This window comes from Temnothorax americanus, unplaced genomic scaffold (genome assembly GCF_048541705.1).
Source record: "Temnothorax americanus isolate GAGA-0224 unplaced genomic scaffold, ASM4854170v1 Scaffold62, whole genome shotgun sequence".
Lineage (NCBI taxonomy): Eukaryota > Metazoa > Arthropoda > Insecta > Hymenoptera > Formicidae > Temnothorax > Temnothorax americanus.
Genome location: NW_027509769.1, coordinates 158,507 through 180,081, shown reverse-complemented (window position 1 = coordinate 180,081; position 21,575 = coordinate 158,507). Strand labels below are relative to the sequence as shown.

The 21,575-nt window shown below is 40.4% G+C and overlaps 2 protein-coding genes across 2 annotated transcripts; both read left to right on the top strand.

Moving 5' to 3' along the window:
- The first annotated feature begins 6,932 nt into the window (after positions 1–6,932).
- LOC143905485 (uncharacterized) lies at positions 6,933–10,448 on the top strand. The gene is made up of 3 exons (XM_077420927.1): positions 6,933–7,009; positions 8,024–8,195; positions 8,700–10,448. The coding sequence occupies exons 2-3, from the start codon at positions 8,181–8,183 to the stop codon at positions 9,819–9,821; spliced, it is 1,137 nt and encodes a 378-aa protein (XP_077277053.1). The 5' UTR covers positions 6,933–7,009; positions 8,024–8,180; the 3' UTR covers positions 9,822–10,448.
- Positions 10,449–17,280: 6,832 nt separating this feature from the next.
- LOC143905471 (sterile alpha motif domain-containing protein 5-like) lies at positions 17,281–19,935 on the top strand. The gene is made up of 2 exons (XM_077420908.1): positions 17,281–19,693; positions 19,900–19,935. Exons 1-2 carry the CDS (start codon positions 19,193–19,195, stop codon positions 19,933–19,935), a joined length of 537 nt encoding a protein of 178 aa, XP_077277034.1. The 5' UTR covers positions 17,281–19,192.
- Positions 19,936–21,575: the final 1,640 nt, after the last annotated feature.

The window sequence follows — 21,575 nt, the reverse complement described above, 5'->3', positions numbered from 1 at the left end:
GCTCCTGTTAGAAACAAAATAGTTGAATCGTTTAATTGTGATTTCCGCAAGTCGCGCTACAAACGTACCCATCAGAGTGACGCGATTACGATTTTCGATTAAACCTATATAACTGTGAATTTAATTATTTAAGAAGATGCCTACTTTCTTTTAGAAAATATAAATTTTGCATAACGCGCCAGTAACTTCGTCCAATGATTTCATTCGAGACGTCGAGTTAGGAGCACATAGAAAATTGGGACCGAGCGACTTGTGCATTTTCGTTGACTAATTGCAAGAACACGCGCTGCTACGTTCGCGCGAGAATACTTACGAGTTATTTGACACCACTAAACGGTGGAGGAAAAAAAAAGAACATCGGCAAAAAGTTTGGCAAGATCCCAATTTTCTTTTGACCGAGCGGTATAACGTTCCTGAGGGCATCGCGCAGCAATTAGCGGGAAACGTAATTACAGGCATTTAATTAAAACGAGTCGTCGTCGCGTGACGCACTTCCCTTTCTTTAGATCCTACAAATCCGTAGAGTTTACAGCCTAAATTTATGTATTTTTTATTCTTTTTGTTGCATTTCTTTTTCGTCTCTTTTTGATAAGGGATACTTTTAGCTTTTTAATTATGCTTCCGCGAATTATTTTTCTTGCTCTTATTTAAATGGTTAAGAATATACGCTAAGGATTGCACTGGAATATAAAAAGCACAAATGCTTACATCATAATTCGAATTTATGTTGGTACTATATGCGTATATGAAAAACGCAATCGTTATTTTTGTATCAACAAAGGTAATTCTTTAATCTAAAAAAAAAAAACAAGAGATATATAAGCTTGTTACGTTTACTCTTTATTATATAACCGTATAAAAGCAAATTTATTTTATGCTTTGTTTGAAAGCAATCATGTTAAAAATCTTGTCGAATTATATTTCATCTCCGTACTCATTTATATTTAACAATTAGCACACCTGTATATATAATATATATAATATAATTTTACAAGATAGATATTCTCGGATTTATTTAAAATTATATTAAACTTTAAATTTGTATAATGCGTTTAATATACATAACATATTTATCCCTATTCGCTCCAACGTGTTTTCTGCCTTTTTTAATCCTCGCATCATAACTCACGAACAAATTGACGAAATTTAATGTTCCAAAGCGCAAATTAAAGCTACCACTTTTAGCTTTAATTTGCGCTTTGGAACATTAAATTTCGTCAATTCGTTCGTGAGTTATGATGCGAGGATTAGAAACCCGTTGGGATACGAAAGGGCTGCTTGGAATGAATAGGGATATATATAATATATGTGTAATTTTTTATATATATAAGGAAAGATGAGAATATTGTTAAAATTGATATCTGCTTAATATGAAAAAATTGCATATCTATAGACCGGTATTCATAGTCGTTCTTATATTTAAGACCGTCTTAAGTACAATCTTAAGACGTCATGAACCAATCACAGCCGTATTATAGCATCTTAAGACATTACTTAAGACAGTCTTGAAATAAGAACTAAATATGAATACCGGTCATATAATGTTAAAAATTATTTTGAAATAAGCGATTTTAACTTTCTCTTCTTATACATAAAATAATTATATACTACTTATATAAGTTCTTTTGACAATGTGTGTGATTAAAGATACCAATATATTTCGAATTTTATGCAACAATAAATTATCATATAACAAGCAATATTATGAATATTTTAAAAATGCTTTTAAATGATAGAATATTTCATAATTTCAAGAATTACCTTAAACAATAAACTTTATTTATTGTACTGTATATCAAGAGTTCACTTTGTTCTGAAAGTAATAGAAATAGCATTAATCATTTGGAAATGCTATTATAAACGTTTAATTCATTATTTAGTAATAACTACGTTTGAATTCATAATAATTACAGTTGTATTAAAATAAGCGCGGAATTTGTAACGAATTGTGTTGTGTTACATGCAACATGTAAACTGAAAGAACAAGTAACTGTTTATACATCTCAATAATTATTAAAATTTATGTAAAAATTACAATATAATTAAGTGGAATTATTTATATATTGCTAACACCAATCTTCTAGCATCAGAAATATCAAAACGAGATATAATGTATTGCAAACATTACTTCATCATGTTTTAAGATCTCTTGGTACGTCCGTGCTCTAGATAATGAGTCGAGCGTCGCAAGGTAGAAGTTAAACGTTTATACAATTAATTTCCCCCGTTCATCTCTCCCAAATTCAGTAGGTAGCAACACCTCGTCGAATTTGTGACAAGTTTGGAGACGGGCGTTGGCTCGTGCTTGCAACAACGAGAAAGAGAGAAAGAGAGAGAGAGAGAGAGAGAGAGAGAGAGAGAGAGAGAGAGAGAGAGAGAGAGAGAACCGAGGAACGGCTGAGAGAAAACGGAGTATGTAACACTCCAATTAAGCTGAGGCAGTCCACGATGTCTAGGGTGCAGAGCTTGACAATGAAGCTCTCATGATGCTGGATACCGTAACAAGTTGTAACGATATAACGTCGGAGAGAGCGAATGCGGGCTCGCCAAAAGTTTCTCAAACTTTCCCACGAGCTTCTTCTTGCTCGTCGCAACGGGGAAGAAGTTAACATATATTAATGCGGAATGTAGTACACACAACCAATTATGGAAGACCAACAATATCGTAAAGATTTTGTAATGTATAATTTGTGAGCACAAGTAACATATCCTCTCTCTCCCTCCCTAACTCTCTCCCTCCTTCCCTCCATATCTTTAAATGTGCCCCTTTTATGATATTAAATTTAATCGAGCAAATTGAATGTATCGGAGATCGGTCCCTTTATCTTATTAAACGTACGTATTGCTAAGAAAGATATTACAGAAATATTATTTCACAAGAAATGGTTCTCTTTGGCCCCGGTTTAGACGATTAAGGAATCAATATCCGTCTTTTATGTACTTCTTTTTATCGAGTATCGGCGGAGTCTCGTTTGTAAAAGAATATTGAGGGCTCTGTGCGTAAAATAAACTGTTTTTTAGCGATTCGTTTCGAGGATTAACGCTCCGTTAGTCACGACGGATAAAACGACAAGCGCTTCCGCCACGACGGAATTTCTGAAAGAAATCCTCAGGGCGAACTCAAAGCGAGCGACTTTGTCGCTCTTCGTCGAGGCTCTCTCCTCCATTATTTTCTCCCCTCTGTCTTCCCCGCCATCCCTCTTTTACCGCCTATTTCTCTCTCACTCCCCGACCTCTTTACGCGTTACCTCGCTCACGAAAGTTTCGATCTTGGGTGCTTCACCCCTTTTAATACGATTACCAGCCGATGCGAATTCGCGTCGCGCTCTACATCGTTGTTGCAAAGCCTGCAGCATCCTCCCCAATGGCGACGACGCTCTAGAATTCATTTTGGTTATGGGGCAATTCCACAAGTCGTTGGTAATTTACGAAAACTTCCCAGGGAGCCGACCGATCTACGATGTAGACCTGATAAAAAGCGGAATGGAAGTATTTACGTGCACTTCCTACAAATTGCTCGCCATATTTATACAGATACTGATGTACATATGTATATTCCCGCACGTAAGGATAATTCCGAGATTTTTAATTGCCTTGAGATAATTATACATCTATCGATATTCTCTCGAATCAGTCTGTCTATCGAAAGAAAATCAGCATTGTATTTAATGTTTAACGTTGAAACATAAAAAGAAATATCTTCTTTATAAATTGTAGATACTGCTTTCAAATAAATTTATAACAATTAAAAAGAAAAATGGAATATTATACAATAATAGCAGACGCACATATGTAATAGTCAATTTAGAGGAGATACAGACAACATATAAATATAAATCGTCTCGTATATTCGCAATCTAGACACCAATAACTTTTGTTTACACTTCCGCGAAACATCATTTTATTATACGCTTCAACAGTCCGGTTTTACTATCGCCTGCGATTTTTACAACCGCGAAAGATCACGTTCGATTCGGGAATCAAATTTATACGCTAGCATTTCGGGAACAAGTAATCGCGGTACAAACTACTTTTAGATTTTGTCGATCCGAACGCGAGTTTTTTCACCATCGTCCTTAGAAATTCGTCGCAAAAATCGTTTCGCCGAGGACCCCTCATCATGAAAACGGGAACGTCGAAACGGTACAAGATTTATACGGGATCCCTCGCCGTTTACGGTGTTTCGCGCGACGGTAAGTTTGATTGTCGACGGTTGCAATTTGCGCGGAACTGTCAAGATCGCGAGAACTGCCGCGCGAAAATACGCTTGAGATTTGTGCGCGGCGCGAAAAGCCAGGCGAGAGAAAAGTTTTTATTTCGGCATTTGCGAAATCGAGTTCTTCCCGTCGACTTTCTCTCCTCGTGCCATGCTCTCGCGCCATCAGCACCGTCGTTCTGCATCTCGTCGTCTTTGCCATTCTGAGATGCCGTAAAACAATATCGACGTATGAATCCGCGAAAGAGGTTTACGAACTTCTGAGCGTGCCCGAAAGTGCGTTGTTCATGACGAATGGAAACGTGTCAAGGCACACGCAGACGTATTGTGCAACATTATTTTGTCGTGTAATCTCACTGATTTATAAGACGCATCTTTGAGAGTTTACAAGCATTTTAATTTACCGGCGAATCAATTTATTCACACGTTGTAATTAAAAGTAAAATTTCTACAAGTCAACATTTGTTATTATCTCGATACTTAATCTGTTATTCATAATTTTGGACGCTAGTATATAGCAATTCAAAATGGACTATATTTTTTAATTATTACAGCTTGAGAAACATAAAATATTGTTTCCAAAAATTCTAAGTTTAATTTACTTTCTACTAAATTTTGAATACCACCAAAATTCGTGTGTGTGTGTGAGAGAGGTTATATAACTCTTCCTAATTCTACACATGTATGCGCAGATTTTACGATTTGTACATATATCTAAATATGAAAACATCGGATAGTTTTACAAGCGAAATCGCACTTAAATTACGGCTGCATGCGAATTTCACGAATGACAACGCAGTTTGTTCACTGTTTTAATTAGCAAGATCTATTAATTATTCATATATTATGGCGAAGTCGACCTTATTGGGAGAAAAGAACAAGTTTGCAGGTGCATATTTTTGATTTCCTCGGAGACTGGTTTAGTGAAAGTAGAGAAATACGAAAGTTTACGATATGTCTGCCGGATTTTTCGATCTGAATAGATTAGATCCAAAATATCGTTCAATGACCAGAATTTCCGTTTGTTTTAATTTAAAATAACAGATTCACAGACGCGCTACAACGATACCTTGTATTGCATTTAAAGACAGCTAAAAAATCTAATTAGGTATATTTCTCGAATGTTTAATTAATACTAAATATATTAATAAAAGGTCACATAAATTAAATTGCAAATGAAATAAACACGGTTTTATTTTGTGTTTATATGCCTTCAATTTGCGTGAGAGAATCTTTTAATTTCAAATATTTAATAACTACAATTATGCTCTATAGACAATTTTAGCATAGAAAGAATTGTTTGAATATTAAAACGAGATCATACAGTGAGCAGAGAAAAGGACAAGATTTTTTCCGCGTTATATTGTTACTAGTGCATAGCACATATACTAGCTTCTGGATAGTAACGGTAAATGCAAAAGGAAACTTGATCACGAGGAAAATAAGGACCGCAAAACCGCAAAATTTTTCATAAAGCTGTCGGCACGCATTCCTTCCGCGGTCGCTTCCGAAGCTCGCGCTCGCGGGAGCGGTCGTGAGAAGAAGAAAAAGGCAACAAAGACGCAGTATTTATAAAGAATCCTAACGACTCCGTAATTAGTGTAATTACGGAGCCGTGTCTTGCGCGGTCTTAATGCTCACGTCACTCGAAACGCGTTCTCTCTCCGTACCTAATTCCTTGTAATGTATCGGCCGGCGAAAAAGGGCGTCTAGGATCCGGCCCCAGGACCGGAGGAGGAAGGAGACCTCCGCGGCGCTGCGACAGTGCGACTGCAGTATCTAGATCGAAGCTGTGCTCCGGTTGCGAACGAGGAGGATCCTCCTCGACGATTGCCAGCCGAGAACGGATTACCTCTAATCTCTGACATTAGCTCCCGCTCTGCATCGACCGTGCTTCGCGCGCTCCTACAGGAATATGTCTCCATTTACTTTCCGTTCTTTTTCTCGGCACCTCGCTCGTGAATACCCGAATAAAAAGGATGACGCGGATAAATCTTGGCGGCGCCTGCTAGCGGACTCTCAGTGGAAATCCTTTGGAAACTGCTAATTATGAGAGAGCGCCTGGCCAGCAGCTAAATACGCGCTTTACCCCGCTTTCAAAAGCGATAGCCCGTTTGAATCGCGTAGCTTTAAGAGAAAGCTCGTTTCTCTGTCTGTGTCCATGCTGTTTCTCTGAGTATAATTAACACTTGTAGTATTGATATTGTTATTCTTGAAGCGTGTAATATTCGGCAATCTTGTTTTTAAGAATGCAAATAATTCAAATTTAATTTTCTTATTTCTTCGCGTTAATTAATTATGCATGTATTTAAATCATTCTTTATTACTCATCATATATTTAAAGTATGTACTTACTTTCTGTCATATTTAATAAATTTTATTGAAAGATATTAATGCAACATAGCATTATCTGTTTGGAATTTTAAACTTAATTTATTAAGATTTTTTATTACAACTGCAAATGTTTTAAAGAATCGAATATCTTAACAGCTTTAGTAAACTTATTTGCATTGCTATTAAATTTTACTGTCACTATTTTTATTACGAACGATACACAAAAATAGACTACGAGCAATGCGTCATCAACTCTACAATTATGCTATTTAAGCAAGAAATCACGCATACTTCGCAAGATACGTTGTACGATGAGTCCAATTAATTCTCGAGTAAGGAAATTAGGATTGTGAAACGGCGCGCAGTTCTCACAACGCGCTCAACGAGACGTTGCTAATTGTCGCCGTATGGTTACCGATTTATTGCTCCAGACTAGCGTACTGCTCCGACGTCTAAACTGTAAGTAAAAGGGCAATTAACGGTTGACCGCGACAAATAAAGCAACTAGAAAGATATTAACGCAGGTGTCTGTTATAGTGTTAGGTAATGCGTCTCCTGTGCCAGTCACCGGCAGATTTATATGCATGCGTCGTCGCTAAAGAAATTTGTGGCAACTTCCTTGTTACTTTCTTTTCATGAAATAATAAAGAAGTAAGACGCAATGAAAAACGTTACTTTTTGATCTTTTATAGATGTATAAAGAATTTTATATCGTATAACGGTATATGATTTTTTAATTATATCGCGTCTTGCATGTAATAATTTAAAAACAATATATAGCTTAAATATAAATTTGTTTCTATTAATATTCTATTATTTACCTGGATATATATGTATATTTCGCTAATTTTCGCTAATCTAAATAAAAAAATTGTAACAATTTGCATTATATTCTCTTCTCTATTAAAAGTACATTAGCCGATAAGATTGTATAACCTGGAGCATGATTGTGAAGCATATTTGCCTTCTACAGATATATGCATGGACTGTTATATCTCGGACGTTGAAAACAATTGTGTGATATGGAAATGACATTTCCAGATACTAGAAAAAATATCGTTGGTGATAACGACTCTACACGTGCAGTTCAATTAAAAAAAAAAAACTTTTTATGACGGCCAACAATGGAAACAATAAATCTTTTCACTTGCATCATGTTAACAAACGTACAGACAAGAGCGTTATTTTAACTTTAGCTACACAAAATTTTGATTTTATTTTTCGAGATTCGTTTATTCTTGATTTCTGGATGGATTATAGAAAATTTTGTAAATCATATTTTGCATATAGCAATTATTTTTATAAATATATTAAAAATTCCAAAAATGTTTGTTTATTAAATAAATCTTATATATACCATGAGAGAATAACTTAGGCTGTCAGGAGATAACTTATGAATATTCTTCTCGCTGATCTACTTAGCGAATTGCCTCTCGAATCTTTCTTGCATGATCAATTGCATCATTGAGGAAGTTTGGGAGTTTTAGAATGTGATGGGTCCAGATCAGAGGGCGTGTTGCAGCGAATATCTAGTGAAAGTAGTTGTGTCGTCTGGCGTCGCCGTATAAAAACCGATGAATCTCGATGATATGAAGCACATTCAGACTCATCTCCTCACAGCACGTTCACCATGAGGGCATTCTTAGTAAGTAGTAAAATTTTTCGTCAAACTTCTTTTCTCCGGATATCTTAATAGCCGCGAGTGCACCATAAGAAAATAAAGTTTTACTGTTTGTCAGAAGTATATTAAGTAAAGAGATATAATTTTTCAACTTCCACAATTTTTTTTATCATTAGCGGATATAAATTCTTTTTCTTGTGTTGTAACATGATTGTGTCTGACTCTATTTATTAGAACATTAAGAACAAAGTATAATTTTGTTTAATATTATGTCTTGTCTAGATATTAAATTTTTAGTTAATTACTTGCCATTCTCAAATCTATATCTTAATCGTGCAAATACATATCTGTGAATATAATCCCTACTTTCCACAAATTACAATATAATGCGTCGCCATTTATTATATTAATAGAACCGAAAAAATTAATGTCACAGATTTCTATAATAAAATAAGCACCTTGTTACCAAAAAATACAATCTTTTTTCTTAATAACAGACACAAATCAATGACAAATCATTGCTTACAGATTTCGTTGCTGTTCGCCTCCGCCCTCGCCGGTGATGCGTCGGAGAAGAAACATGACAAACGTGGTCTTCTACACGGAGGATCACCGATATATGGACATGGCGGTTACAACCCCCACGGTGATGCTGTGTTGAATGGAAACAGATATGGAAATGGAAATGGATATGGATATGGATATGGAAACGGATATGGAAACAGATATGGAAATGGATATGGGAATGGATATGGACACGGATCCGGACACGGACCCAATTACGGACCTAATTACGGATCCAATTATGGACCCAATTACGGACATGGACCCGGTTACGGACACGGACCCGGTTACGGATATGGGCCCGGTTACGGATATAGGCCCGGAGGAATTGGTCATGGAATCGAATTCATAGGAGGAGTGCCGAACGGTCACGGAATATATGTACCAAGTTTCGGCATCGGTGCGGGACCCGGTTACGGACACGGACCAGGTTACGGATACGGACCAGGTTACGGATACGGACCCGTACACATTCACAAAACGATCGTGAATCGCCTGGTTCCAGTTCCCGTTCCTGTACCTCAGGCCGTTCCCGTCACTCGCAAGGTCCCTGTGCCGGTCCCGCATCCTGTACCCTTCGAAGTAAAGCGTCCCGTCCCCGTTCCAGTGCCCCAACCAGTTCCAGTTATTGTCACCAAGGCCTATCCCGTTAACGTACCTCGCCCGGTTCCAGTGCCAGTACCTCATCCCGTGCACGTAGCGCACCCGGTCCCAGTTCCAATTGGTCCGGTCCCAGTAGCAATTCACGCACCAGGCTCATTTTCAATCTCTCAATCCATATCTGATCCATATCACATTTCGGGGGTGTCCGCTCAACCAATCGGTCCCATCCAATCAATCGGTCCTCAACCCATACAATCGATCAGTTCTCAATCCATACAATCAATCGGTCCTCTCGGGATTGAAGCAGCCAATGGAGGAGCCGGCGCATTATTGGAAGGTGGACAGAGTCCTGGATTTAGCATTTCCGGTGGCATCGTAAACGGTGGTAATGACTTGGGCTCCATAGGCTCGGGACTCCAATTGAGCGTGGACTCCGACAACGAGGGATATTCTTATCCGGTACCGGAGAAGAAATTCTTTTAAGCGAAACATTCAAAAGAATCTGTTACAGGCGACATCTCCGATTTGCACGCCGACGCGATACATCTGCCGTTTTCGAGACCTCGGATGTACGGCACGCGGCTGGCCCGAGTCACGCCACACCCATTAATTTCGCGTTTCACTTGATATTTATGGATTCGCACACTGCGGAAGGTCCGCGCGCGAGGTCGTGACCTCGATTAAAATTCCGCCTAAAACCGTAAAACGAAAAGGTTCGAAGTGCATAAATATATTGGCGTTTACTTTCGTGTTTTCGACTTAGGGAAGGAGAAAGTGTTGCATTTTGAAGACGTGAAAGTAACACGATGCGAAATCCGAAGAGATGAATAATCATGCGAGCGCGCGATAGATAAGAAATACGACGATCTGTTTGATATTTCCTGTTATGGTAATCCTACGTAGGCAGGAGAAGATTGCTAACAATTCTTTCAAGATGTATCGTTCGCACGTTTACAGTTAGATCGTATTCTAAGCATGACGCAACCAAACATTTGTAACTATTTATTCGTCTATCTTATATCTATGAGGATATACAAAAAGTATATCTCCATTGTATATCATGGAATACATTCAGGCAATTATAAATAAATTCAAATAATTATAGATATACAAACTGTTTTATATGTCTGTGAAAAGAATATACTTTGAATTACTCGACTTGTTAATTTAACTAGCACTGATTGTTTCCTTCTCGATACGATACCCTTATACCAGAATCCTCTCGTAAAGCAGCAACTACACGCGATATGGATCCTGCGGGTTCGAGATACGCGAGTAGATTTACCCCGATTCGAAAGTGATTAAAGTTGCTACCTCCTTACCCGCATCGCATCTCAAATTGCCGAAACTTTGACCTTGTGCTTTAGCAGACTCGACAACCACATAACCGTTTCGTACAGCCTCCGGCTGTGATCTCACGATCTCAGCTCCGTAGGTATTCGGGTGCCCAATTCGCCATGTTTAACTTACGCGTGTACGAGTATCACAAGAAAAATATAAAGCAAGAAAGTAGTTTGCATAGAGTACTGATGATGTTTTAGCAACGTTAATAAATTAGAGCAAATTTGTTCTTACTCTAACTATCTTATTCTTTCTCATTATCGACGTCGATTATTATATAAATTAAAACTTTTAATTTGAATTACCGTAAACTCGCCTGTATATGTGATAAGAGATATATTAACATTCTATCGGTAGGATCTTCGTGTTTAGCAAACCTTTCCTTCGTCTCGCATTGAAAAACTTGGATGTGCTGTATATACTTTTTCAGTTGCCTACCGTCATCTTCGTAATGGTATCCGTAGTCGTAGAAGACGTACGTGCCTCGCTCACAGCAGAATCCTACCCTCCGAATTCAAGGTAAGCTACTAGTCCTTATGTACATAAGGCGTCTCAAAATAACCATGTTTTAATAAGGCTTAAAAATTTGACGATAACTTCAATGTAGAAAGATAAATAATTTTTTAGTCCAGTGAAGATTAAAAGAGATATTTTGGCGAATTAAGATTCTAAAATTTTAAACAAAGTTTTGCTCTTTTTGAAATATATTTCAGTAAAATTCTGACGCATAAAATTTTATTTATTAAGATATTTAATAATTTAAAATTAGATTTAGACGCAAATCATGATCTGCTACATTTTATTTAAAGTCTTCAAATAAGCCAAAGAAAGATAATATGATCGAGATACGTGATTTTCTCTTTGAGACATCCTGTACAGAAGGGCAAGTACAGATATACACGCAGGTTCCCTTACAAAGCTCCACCTGCTTCGCAAACACATCCACTTGTAGTTACGTATACGTATATGTGCTTCCTCCTCCTTTCCCTGCTGGAAAACCGGCAGTCACGCACTATTTTACGACTTTCGCCAGGCCTCTGAATTAACCCGAGCTTTCCGGGTACACGGATGGTCCTTTATGCACCCTCCGTCCAGAAATGAAGTGCATTCCTTCTATCTGCGGTGAGGGTTACGGTGTCGTTAAACCGCCGTCACTGATATCACTCTGAAATCTCTCTCTTACTGTCCCCAGTAAAGTAATGCAGTACAGAGAAATCTTATATTACGATACTACAAACTTACATGCAAGAGTCTGCATATTAATGTTAAAGCTTAATATGTAAATAGTCACTCTTCTTATATTTAAAGAATTAGAATACAGGCGAGAATACATAGAGAGAAAGTTTTAATAATGACGAAACGAACGTTTCTGTTAATTTTATCGTTTCTTCGCGTCCCGTGATAAAAGTTATTTTTGTTCGAACAATGTACAAAAGACCGAGACTATTGTATTAGATTAGTATTAGAAGATTATCAAATAACCTAATTAATGTAGAGCTTGTTAATTACCACAGATTTATTAATAGCACGCGCGTGCATGTTTGTGATCATTTAGGTAATAATTAATGCATCCAAGTAAATCACAGACAATAAACGGACACCTACTCTCGCGTGCAATTATAACAGCTGCAATATTATTTAATTACCAAAAACGGCACAGCCTTCGCGAATCCGAAAATGCGCGGAGGGCACAGCAGGAGCGGAGCTAATTGTGAGCATTTATCTAATGTGAAGGATTTACAGACGATGTAAATTTATTCGCGAGACCCCTCGCTTAATTACGCAGATTCCAAGGCATCTCTCGCAGCATCCCCTCGCGCTACGTAAGGCGCGTACCGAAGAAAAACAGAAATTAGTCTCGTATTACCGCCGAGATGTTTGCAGCAAATAACGTTCTCGCAGAAATGGTCCCGGTATATCATTATCATTTACGGCATGTTTTTTACGATCCATCATTAAATGTATCCTAGAGCGCGGAAATTCTTTTCATGGGCCCGCGCTTTATAGTACGCTCTTATTGTTTGATACATATACGCGCTTTTAGATACACACGAAACAGAGCTCCGCGTTCGCCTTGTTTACGAGCGCGCAGCTTTGAACGATAAACGTCACGAAATTATTCGTGGTCTCGTGGAAAGGCGATGAGAGAGACCGTCGGGATCCGCCGGACTCGCGGGCGCCACACTGCGTTTTTTTTTTTTTTTATGAAATATCGGTGGAACGATAAATAGCAAAATAGCGCACCATTCAGGTTTCGCAGCGCGAGTCGCGTAATGTAGCAGAACGGAGCCGAAAAATTGTTGCCGCGATGCCGCGACCGGGGCAATCCGAGCCGGCAAGTCGTGCACCGTAATGTGTTAATGACACGGGATGAAAACGACTCGTCTAGCGGCGATGAATCATCCTGAAATACGAGGGGCTTCGTCTATTTAATTACGATATCGCAATTTACCCGGACGCGTCGCGTAGCAGAGCGTCCAACAGAGCGTCGCGCGAGAAAGGGAGAGAAGCTCGCTCAAAATCTTTTTCCTTGAATTTTATATCGGTAGTTAACGCGGCTGCTATATGCACATAACGCTTATAAAGCCATGCAATATGCTGCTTTTTTTTTTTTTTTTTCTAAAAACGGTTGTCTGCCTTAAGCTCGCCCGGGCTCGTTCGGAGTTTTATGTCGGGGCGCGAACCCGCTATTTACGATCGCCATTTCGCAAGCATCGGGCGCAGCGTTTTTCTCCACCGAACTCACAGTCAAACAAATCGGCAGTTAATGTCGATATTTTTGAGCATCTTGGCTCCAGCTGACTTTTTATCGCGACGTCGTCGACCTCGGACACCGAGACGATAGCCGCGCGCGACTGCAACGATGGCGCGAAGCCGCAGTACTGGTTGCAGCGTCATAGGCTGCTCTCGGCCGTCGATATATATGGCACATAGCGACGAGAAGCGAACGGGAAGTGCCGTTTTATTGGTTGTTTTGAAACGGTAAAACACACCGTAAACACGCCGTCGCTGGACTCGTAAACAATGAAACGGCATACGTATGAAAGTTACAGGATTAAACGCCAGCCGGATTATCGATTAGAATTTATAAGGATCGTTATACGGCCATAGAATATCGTGTGTCGCTGACAAGATGATACACTGCTTCTCGTTTTGTAAAAACAATGAACAAGAATCCTGAGAACGGATTAGAACGCTTCGCCGATTTTTCTCTATTTTAACCTCGATTATATATATATAACTAGCAACTATTGCTAGTTCCCTAAGGGCTCAGTCACAATGAGAAAAATATAGAATAAGATAAAGGAATAAGGAATAAGGCATGTTGTATCTCACTTTAATGTACGTGTACTGAAGTGAGATGCGACATTCCTTTATTCCTTATTTTTCTCATTGTGACTGAGCCTTTACTCGAGAATTTATTTAATATTTGCGATCCTTTATCGTTATATAATATATGCATACATCAGCAAATTGCAAATTCTTGCTAGCGTCATGTCTTGTCGACGCACCGATTAAAGATAAACCGAGTACCTAACCAGAATCCGACAGGACCCTACATTTATCCTGCTCTGTATGCGGTAACCATCCTGGGAGGGCATGCTTTATCATATTCAGCAGACAATCGTCGGAATGCTAATCTTCCGTATCCCCTTATTCGTAAAATTAATGACCTGTTAATAAGACTAATGTAATGATTTGATTTATATGTCATTTGGATATGAATTTAATTTTGATTCAATTTTGATTTAGCAAATTAAAAAAGTAGCATTTAGCAAACATGTATAAAATAACGTTATTCTCAAGCTCTCTCTCTCTCTCTCTCTCTTTCTCTCTCTCTCTCTTTTTTTCTCTGACACGTCGTTACTGGCTGTCACAATGTTTTAATTTTCTTTAAAAATATTCTTGATTACACCATCTGAAAAGTTATTAAAATATCTATGTATTATGATAATGTATCGGAGTTCACACACACACGCACACACATCGCAGCCGCGCAAATTTTCGCTGACGTATATGGAAGGTTTTAATGCAGTCCATCGTAACGTTTGACATTAATTACGAACTCAAAGAGACCTTGATGTTATCATTTATTCCGTATAATCAGGAATATCCCAATACCACATTGGAATTTGTTGTACGTTTATTATCAATATTTGGCACATCTGAAACAGTCCGTGAACGATGGGAGCTTTATATCGCCGTTTCATAATAATTCGCAGCATTGCGGAAACGAGTTAATATATTGACAGGTGACCCGTCTTCCAATCTCATCCCTCTGCTTCGAAAGCAAATTACTCGACCAAAGCGAGGAAATAGCGAGGGTTGCATTGAAAGGGTCCTTCCTGTCCACGACACGCAATGTCATATCACGTTATTGAGAGCTACTTGTCACTCCCTGCTTTGCCGTCATAGCAGGACGGGTACGTCCATGCCGATCATTCAATTAATTCGGACCTCACGCATATATCGGCGATCATCGGTCGCAAGCTACGCACGACTAGCATTGTCATTTAATAGAGATTTCCCAAGAGTAGTGCTTGCCATCGGTTTCGCGCTCGTATTTCTCGAAAAGCAAATGCGGCACGTGTTTTACGGCGAATAATTAAAATAAATAATGCTGCACATCTTTGCTAAAACGAATACAGATGATTAAGAATCTTGTTGTCTAAATATCACATTGCAACAAGGAGCTAAGAATGTATTTTATGCATTACATTTTGTACATAATAATAAAATAATATTAAAATTGTTTTGCAAAACAGTATTGATTTGAACTGCAATAATTATTTCAATGTGTGAATAATAATAATCAAAACATTAAATTATAAATAAATATATTTTTACTTTTTACTTCCCATCCAAAAATTTCGTGTGGATATCTAATAAAATTTTGTCGCTTATCGCGATAAAATGATATAGTGAAACTTTCCTCGAAACTTATCTTTTTAATTCTAAGCGATTAAGTAATTTTTCAATTAATAATCTCATTGATGAACAATCATTTTACGCATTTTTATTATCCAATATATAATTGTACTTATATGATTATCTCTTACGTAGTTTTTTCATTATTTTCGAGAGGAGCTGTTCCTTAAGGGATACTCAATTTCTGCTGGAAAAAAGGAGAAAGTGGCCATCGACGTGACCCTCGAACTATTGTCGTTCCTATCGCATTCACCGCTCGATGCAGTCTAGTTTCATACGAGCGTGATATAATACCACATAGAGAGCTGAACGTGCCGGCCGTTTGACTGGCAGCAGTGCAGATTATTGGCCTCGTGGGTCACAGGCCTTGTACACCATTGCCGTTAGGCGTTCATTTATAAATGTCGCCGTTCCGACAAAGAAATTGATTACGATTGTCGTAGATAATCATCGATACTAACTCTCGTCCAGTGACCACAGTGTTTTCTGAACGATCACGCAACGCGGACGTTATGGAAAGAGAAACGAGAGTGTACCTATAGTTTTTTCCGCTACTTTCTTCCACGCTTTTCGTGTGAATTCAAGAAACCGTTGTCATTTTAATACAAAAACCGATAGCGATAAGCGGATTTCGTCGCTAACTATATTAAAAAATATATTTTTTAATTCGATCCTCTCTGCGCGAAAGTCGAAGTTGAAATCTACATAATAAAATGCGATACTCGGAATTTTAATCAAATTCTGGAGCAATGTTCTCGTTTAATTATTAAAGTACTTCAAAGTAGAAAATGTCAATATTGTGTAACAATGTGCAATAGAAATTCTATAACTTACATACCATAAAGAATACCATAAAGACTTTATTGTTATAGAAGCAGAATATTATAAAAATGTTCTCATATTAGGTGATCGGTATTAAAAAACATTTTCTTTCGTTAAAATGTCTATGTGTAAAATATTAACAAAGTCCATTTTAAACAATTTTTAATTTGTGGCAGAATTCAGAATAAAATTCTATCTCTATGCGTATATAATTTTATGTGTCGTGTAACAGGAAAATTATTTGAAACTCTTCGAAATACATGAATATTCTCTCCCACCCCACATATTTTAAATACATATATTCAAATAAATTGAATATAAAATAATAAATGGAATTCTATCTTGAAATCCGACACGCAGATTTATGGATCGTCTAAAGTGGGCTTAGAACAGAATCCCAGAAAAGTGAGATAGAATCTTTAGAAGTCCGGAGCGCGCACATTTCGGGGTTTAAGGGGAGAAAGTCGCTGAAGTTTTCAGCGAAATTCTCAAATTCTCAAATTTTCGACGGGTAGAAGAGGTTCGGGGCGAACGGCCGAGTTTACCTCGTCAGGGTTTCGCATCCGCACAAGACCGAGAGGACCGATCCACCCCGACGGCTGTGTCGCATCTTGCATCCTGACCGTAGTCGACGACTCATTCTCGCTCTCGCCGGAGTCGCCGGTTGAAATTGCACGTTCCGTTCCGTAGTGCGTATATACGCGTACGCGATGCGCGAGACGAAGGGGGAAGGGGGGGGTGATCGAGAAGTCCCGCTGGTGGGGAGAGGACAAGGCACAAGGCACGCAGCGGCACTGCCGGCAGTCGGCGAGTCGGCACGGGCGCGGAGAGGGGAGAGGCAGTTCGTGAAGAGTAGTGGTGGGGACTCCCTCTGGTGAGTGTCTCGTATCGTATCAGTCGAGCCGTGTGCCGCGTCGCGGTAGTGTCGTACTGTGGTGCGTCGTCTCGCGCGTTCCGTCGAATCACGACGATGACGTCTTCCTCGTTCTGACTGTGTGCGACGCGCGTTCATCGCGAAGATCACCGCGGCCACGTTTGTCCCGTCGTCGCCGTCGATCGTCTCGATTCGCACGCGGGCCGGTCGGGCAAGCCGCGCGTCAGGGATACCAACGGACCCTCGCCGTTCGTTGCCGTCGCCGTTGCGTTTTTTTCGGCCCCCTTCGAAATCTCTCGATCGCGTCCTCGACCGGACGACCGTTTTCTAGTGCGCGTCGCAGCCCCGCTCGTATGTGTCCGTGCGCGAAGGGGGAAACTTCAACGCGTGGAATAGCCGGCCGTGACCGTCGCGAGTGACTGCGCGAGGTTTCTGCGAGGCGAGGGAGAAGCCGTGGTTTTCGAAGAACGTGTCGGGGCGAGCGATCGCGCGCGTCGTAACGTCGGCCGGCGGACGCGTTCGAATTTTTGTCTTCGTCGTGCGTTTGGTGCGTGTGCGTGACATTCGTATCGGTGGCGAGTAACCGACGCGGACTCGTCTCTACCTGTCGCGTGAACGAGATTCCAAGTGACTGTGGCGCGAGTTTCGAGTTTCGAAGTCGCGTTGCGTCGCGTCGGTCTGAAGCGAGCGACGGGTCGCTCTCTCCGCGCCGACTTCACCCGGTGGCCAGCCAGTGCTCTCAACGGAAGGATCCGTCCACGTCGTTCGTCTTCGGTGATCTCGACGTCGATCTCGCCGTGATCCCACGGTCGTCTTCCAGCCGAAGAGGACTCGCTCGCGGACTTTTCGCGGATCGCCCAGATTCATCGCCGTAGGAACGAGAGACTCCGCCGGTTTCTCTCGCTTCGTCGCGACAAGTGTGGCGTGAAGATAAGCGCGTACCGTTCCCGCATCGATCGACGATCGCGCGACTTTGGCGAATCAGCAGGTGATAATCTCAATCTCTCGCGAGTGCGCGATGTAATTCCAACGACTTTTATTTGAATTAGAGGCACGTCCTTAGCGCGCGCTCGCTCGCGCGGCGCGTAAATAACGAAAAAAGTCGCGCCGTCACCGAGCAGCGGCGTGCCGGATTAGATTCCGTCGACGACGGGCGAAAGCAAGAGGCACGGTGCGCAAAGAAGAGCGAAAGGTGCGGGACGCGACGGAATTTGTCGAGAGATAAGCTCGGGGCTGCTGTCGTATGTGCGCCGGGAAGGACTGACACTCTCGTGTGTGTGTATATGTGTGTGCGCGTGTGATCTCTCGAAAATTTCCCTAAATCTTTCCGCGCCTGTGTTTCTCGCGTCGAAAACGAGATCCTACCGTCGGCCTTTCGCCCTCCGGCTTTTGCGTCTTGTCGGAAACGCGGACGGGAGACGCGCGAAAGCTCTCGGACACATCGGCGAGACGACGAAGAGAGAAGGGAGAGCGACGGCGATCTCGAGTCTGTCACACGTGTATCTCGCGACGAGCCCCCCCGTCGACGCCCCGCGTGTTTCAGGGTCGCCGGCGAGACGACCCTCGTTAATACCGCGGCCGATCGTGGGAGGAGAATGTCGCGCTAGAAGAAGACGGCAGACGGGAGCTCCGATTTACTCGCTAAATCGACCGAGCGATTACATTGGACGATCCTCGCGCGCGCCTCGATGGACGTTACATCGTCGTCTGGGAGGCGGCCTCGCGGGATGGTATTAGCCGCCGACGACGACGAGTGCAGCGGATAATAAAGCGGGCTCGTCGCGACGAGGAGCGGGCACGGGAGAATAGGACGGTTTTGAAGAGAGGCGAACGAGAGCGAGCGGGGGCGTAGTCGGAACCCACGCGCGAACAACGTGAGAGCGTCGAGATGACCGTGGCAAGTAACATCGTGGTCGAGTGGCTGCGATCGCTTCATCTCGGCCAGTACTCGGAGTCGTTTATCGACAACGGCTACGACGACCTTGAGATCTGCAAGCAAATCGGCGATCCGGATCTCGATGCGATCGGCGTGTTCAATCAGAAGCACCGCGCCCGCCTGTTGCAATCGGTCAAGACCCTGCGCGAGGAAGGCGCAGCGAGCGTTTACTTCACGCTGGAGGAGACGACCAACGACAACAGCTGCGACAATATCAGCTCCAAGTCGTCGAGGACCTCGTCCGACAGGCCACCCAGCGACAAGGAGGCGCAGCGTGCGTCGCCCACGGCCAGCTCCTCCAGCGGCGGTCAGGAGCTGACCAAGTTCGCGGACGAGTACGAGGAGGGCAAGGCCGAGCTGGTGAGAATTCCCAGGATGCAGCTGAGGATGTTGCTGCAGGAGAAGCTGAGACACGACGGCATCAGGCTGGCCTGCCAACCGTACACCACACCGGTAAGTCAAAATTTACTTTGTCAATTTACCTTGTGGAGCCAGACGGAAATATCAGTTCGGTTTCGGTTTCGGTTTTCTAGCTAACAAAATAAGTACCGGTATTTTTGCAAATTACAGTTTTTTTCGATTTTGGTTTATTAAAATTTTCTTATTGAAATTTTTATTGAATTAAATTATTTTTTATATGCATATTGCATACTTTGTAGATATGTACCAAGAGACACGGCAGTGTCTCGCGCTAAGTACGTATCTAAAACTAAAACTGTATGAAATGTATGTATGTACTATATATGAAATGAATACCGCTTGAATGATAACATATTTTTAGAAAGAAAATATACATAATTTTTTTTCTACCTCTTAACAACGGCACAAATAGATAACGTTACGCGGTAGATTGAATTGCTAATTAATTCCGACTTCGTGAATGATAACAGATACTACCTGCTCTTCTTGATATGTCGGCAATGTGTCGCGAGCATAATTCCCTTCTATTTTCCTCATGTTACCCATGTCGACGAGCACGCGTCGTCTTTAATACATTACGATACGCATCGTGATCTGCAGCCACGACAATGATACTCCGCCAATTATCGAGTGAATTATCGGACGGGCACTCAGGTGTGCCAGTCATAAGGGGGGGGGGGCAATATCTGGAAATTGTTTTGCTCATTATAGCTTTGTCTCGTTATTTTTGATAACCCCTGAACGAAAAAGAGTGAATTTTATATTCATAAAAGGATATAAGTAAATATTTTGGTTTTTTAAAATTAACACTATCAGGGATCCGGACCGGACAAAAATATTGGTTCGGTTCCGGTTTCGGTCCATTAAAATCTTAACAAAGGTTTCGGTTTCTGTTTTCTAGCTAACAAAAGTACCACTATTTTGCAAATTATAGTTTTTTCCGGTTCCGGTTTATTAAAATTTCCTTATTAAAATTTTTATTGAATTAAATTATTTACATGCATACTGCGTTTGTGGATATGTGTGTACTTATAAGTTTTAAATTCCTTCCTGAAATTTTTGAAACATGATTTTTTTATACTCAAGCGCCACAAATGATTCTCGTGCCATATTTGACGCTTGACAATGACTTATATATGAGATTACAAATATCAAAATTTCTATTGATTTACATTTTGCCATCCGTTTTCTTTTCCACGGACACTGTCCTCTTTTGCAGAGGGTCCGGGTAAATTTTTCAAAAATATCCGGCATAATTATTAATGTCCGGGATTGATCCGAGGTTAAAGAAATTCTCAAGGCCCTAAGTATCTTAATTTATGATTTATAACAGGGACCCGGACCGGACGCAAATATCGGTTTGGTTTCGGTTTCGGTCCATTAAAAAGTCCATTATTTAATAAAGGCTTCGGTTTCGGTTTTCTAGCTAACAAAATAAGTACCGGTATTTTGTAAACTACAGTTTTTTTGGTTCCGGTTTATTAAAAATTTTTTATTGAAATTTTTATTGAATTAAATTATTTATATGCATACTAACTTTTTTTTTTTGTGGATATGTATATATACTTATAAGCAGGGACCCGGACCGGACGAAGATATCGGTTGGCGGTTTCGGTCCATTAAAATACTTTTAATACTTAATACAGATTTTGGTTTTGGTTTAAATTTTTTTATTGAAATTATTGCATTTATTAGATTATCCTCGAGTCAGTTCTATTATGTTACTAATTATTGATATGCTAATGATAATTTTTGTTCACATAAATTTCTTAGGTATCATCTATGTATTTTTTCAATAAATACATTCTCTTTTATGTTATTCTATTATACTTTTCATTGAGTTCCGGTTTACCAATATGCCTAAACAAGTTTAGCATTATTCGTGACGTTACAGACTGACGTTAATAACATCTCT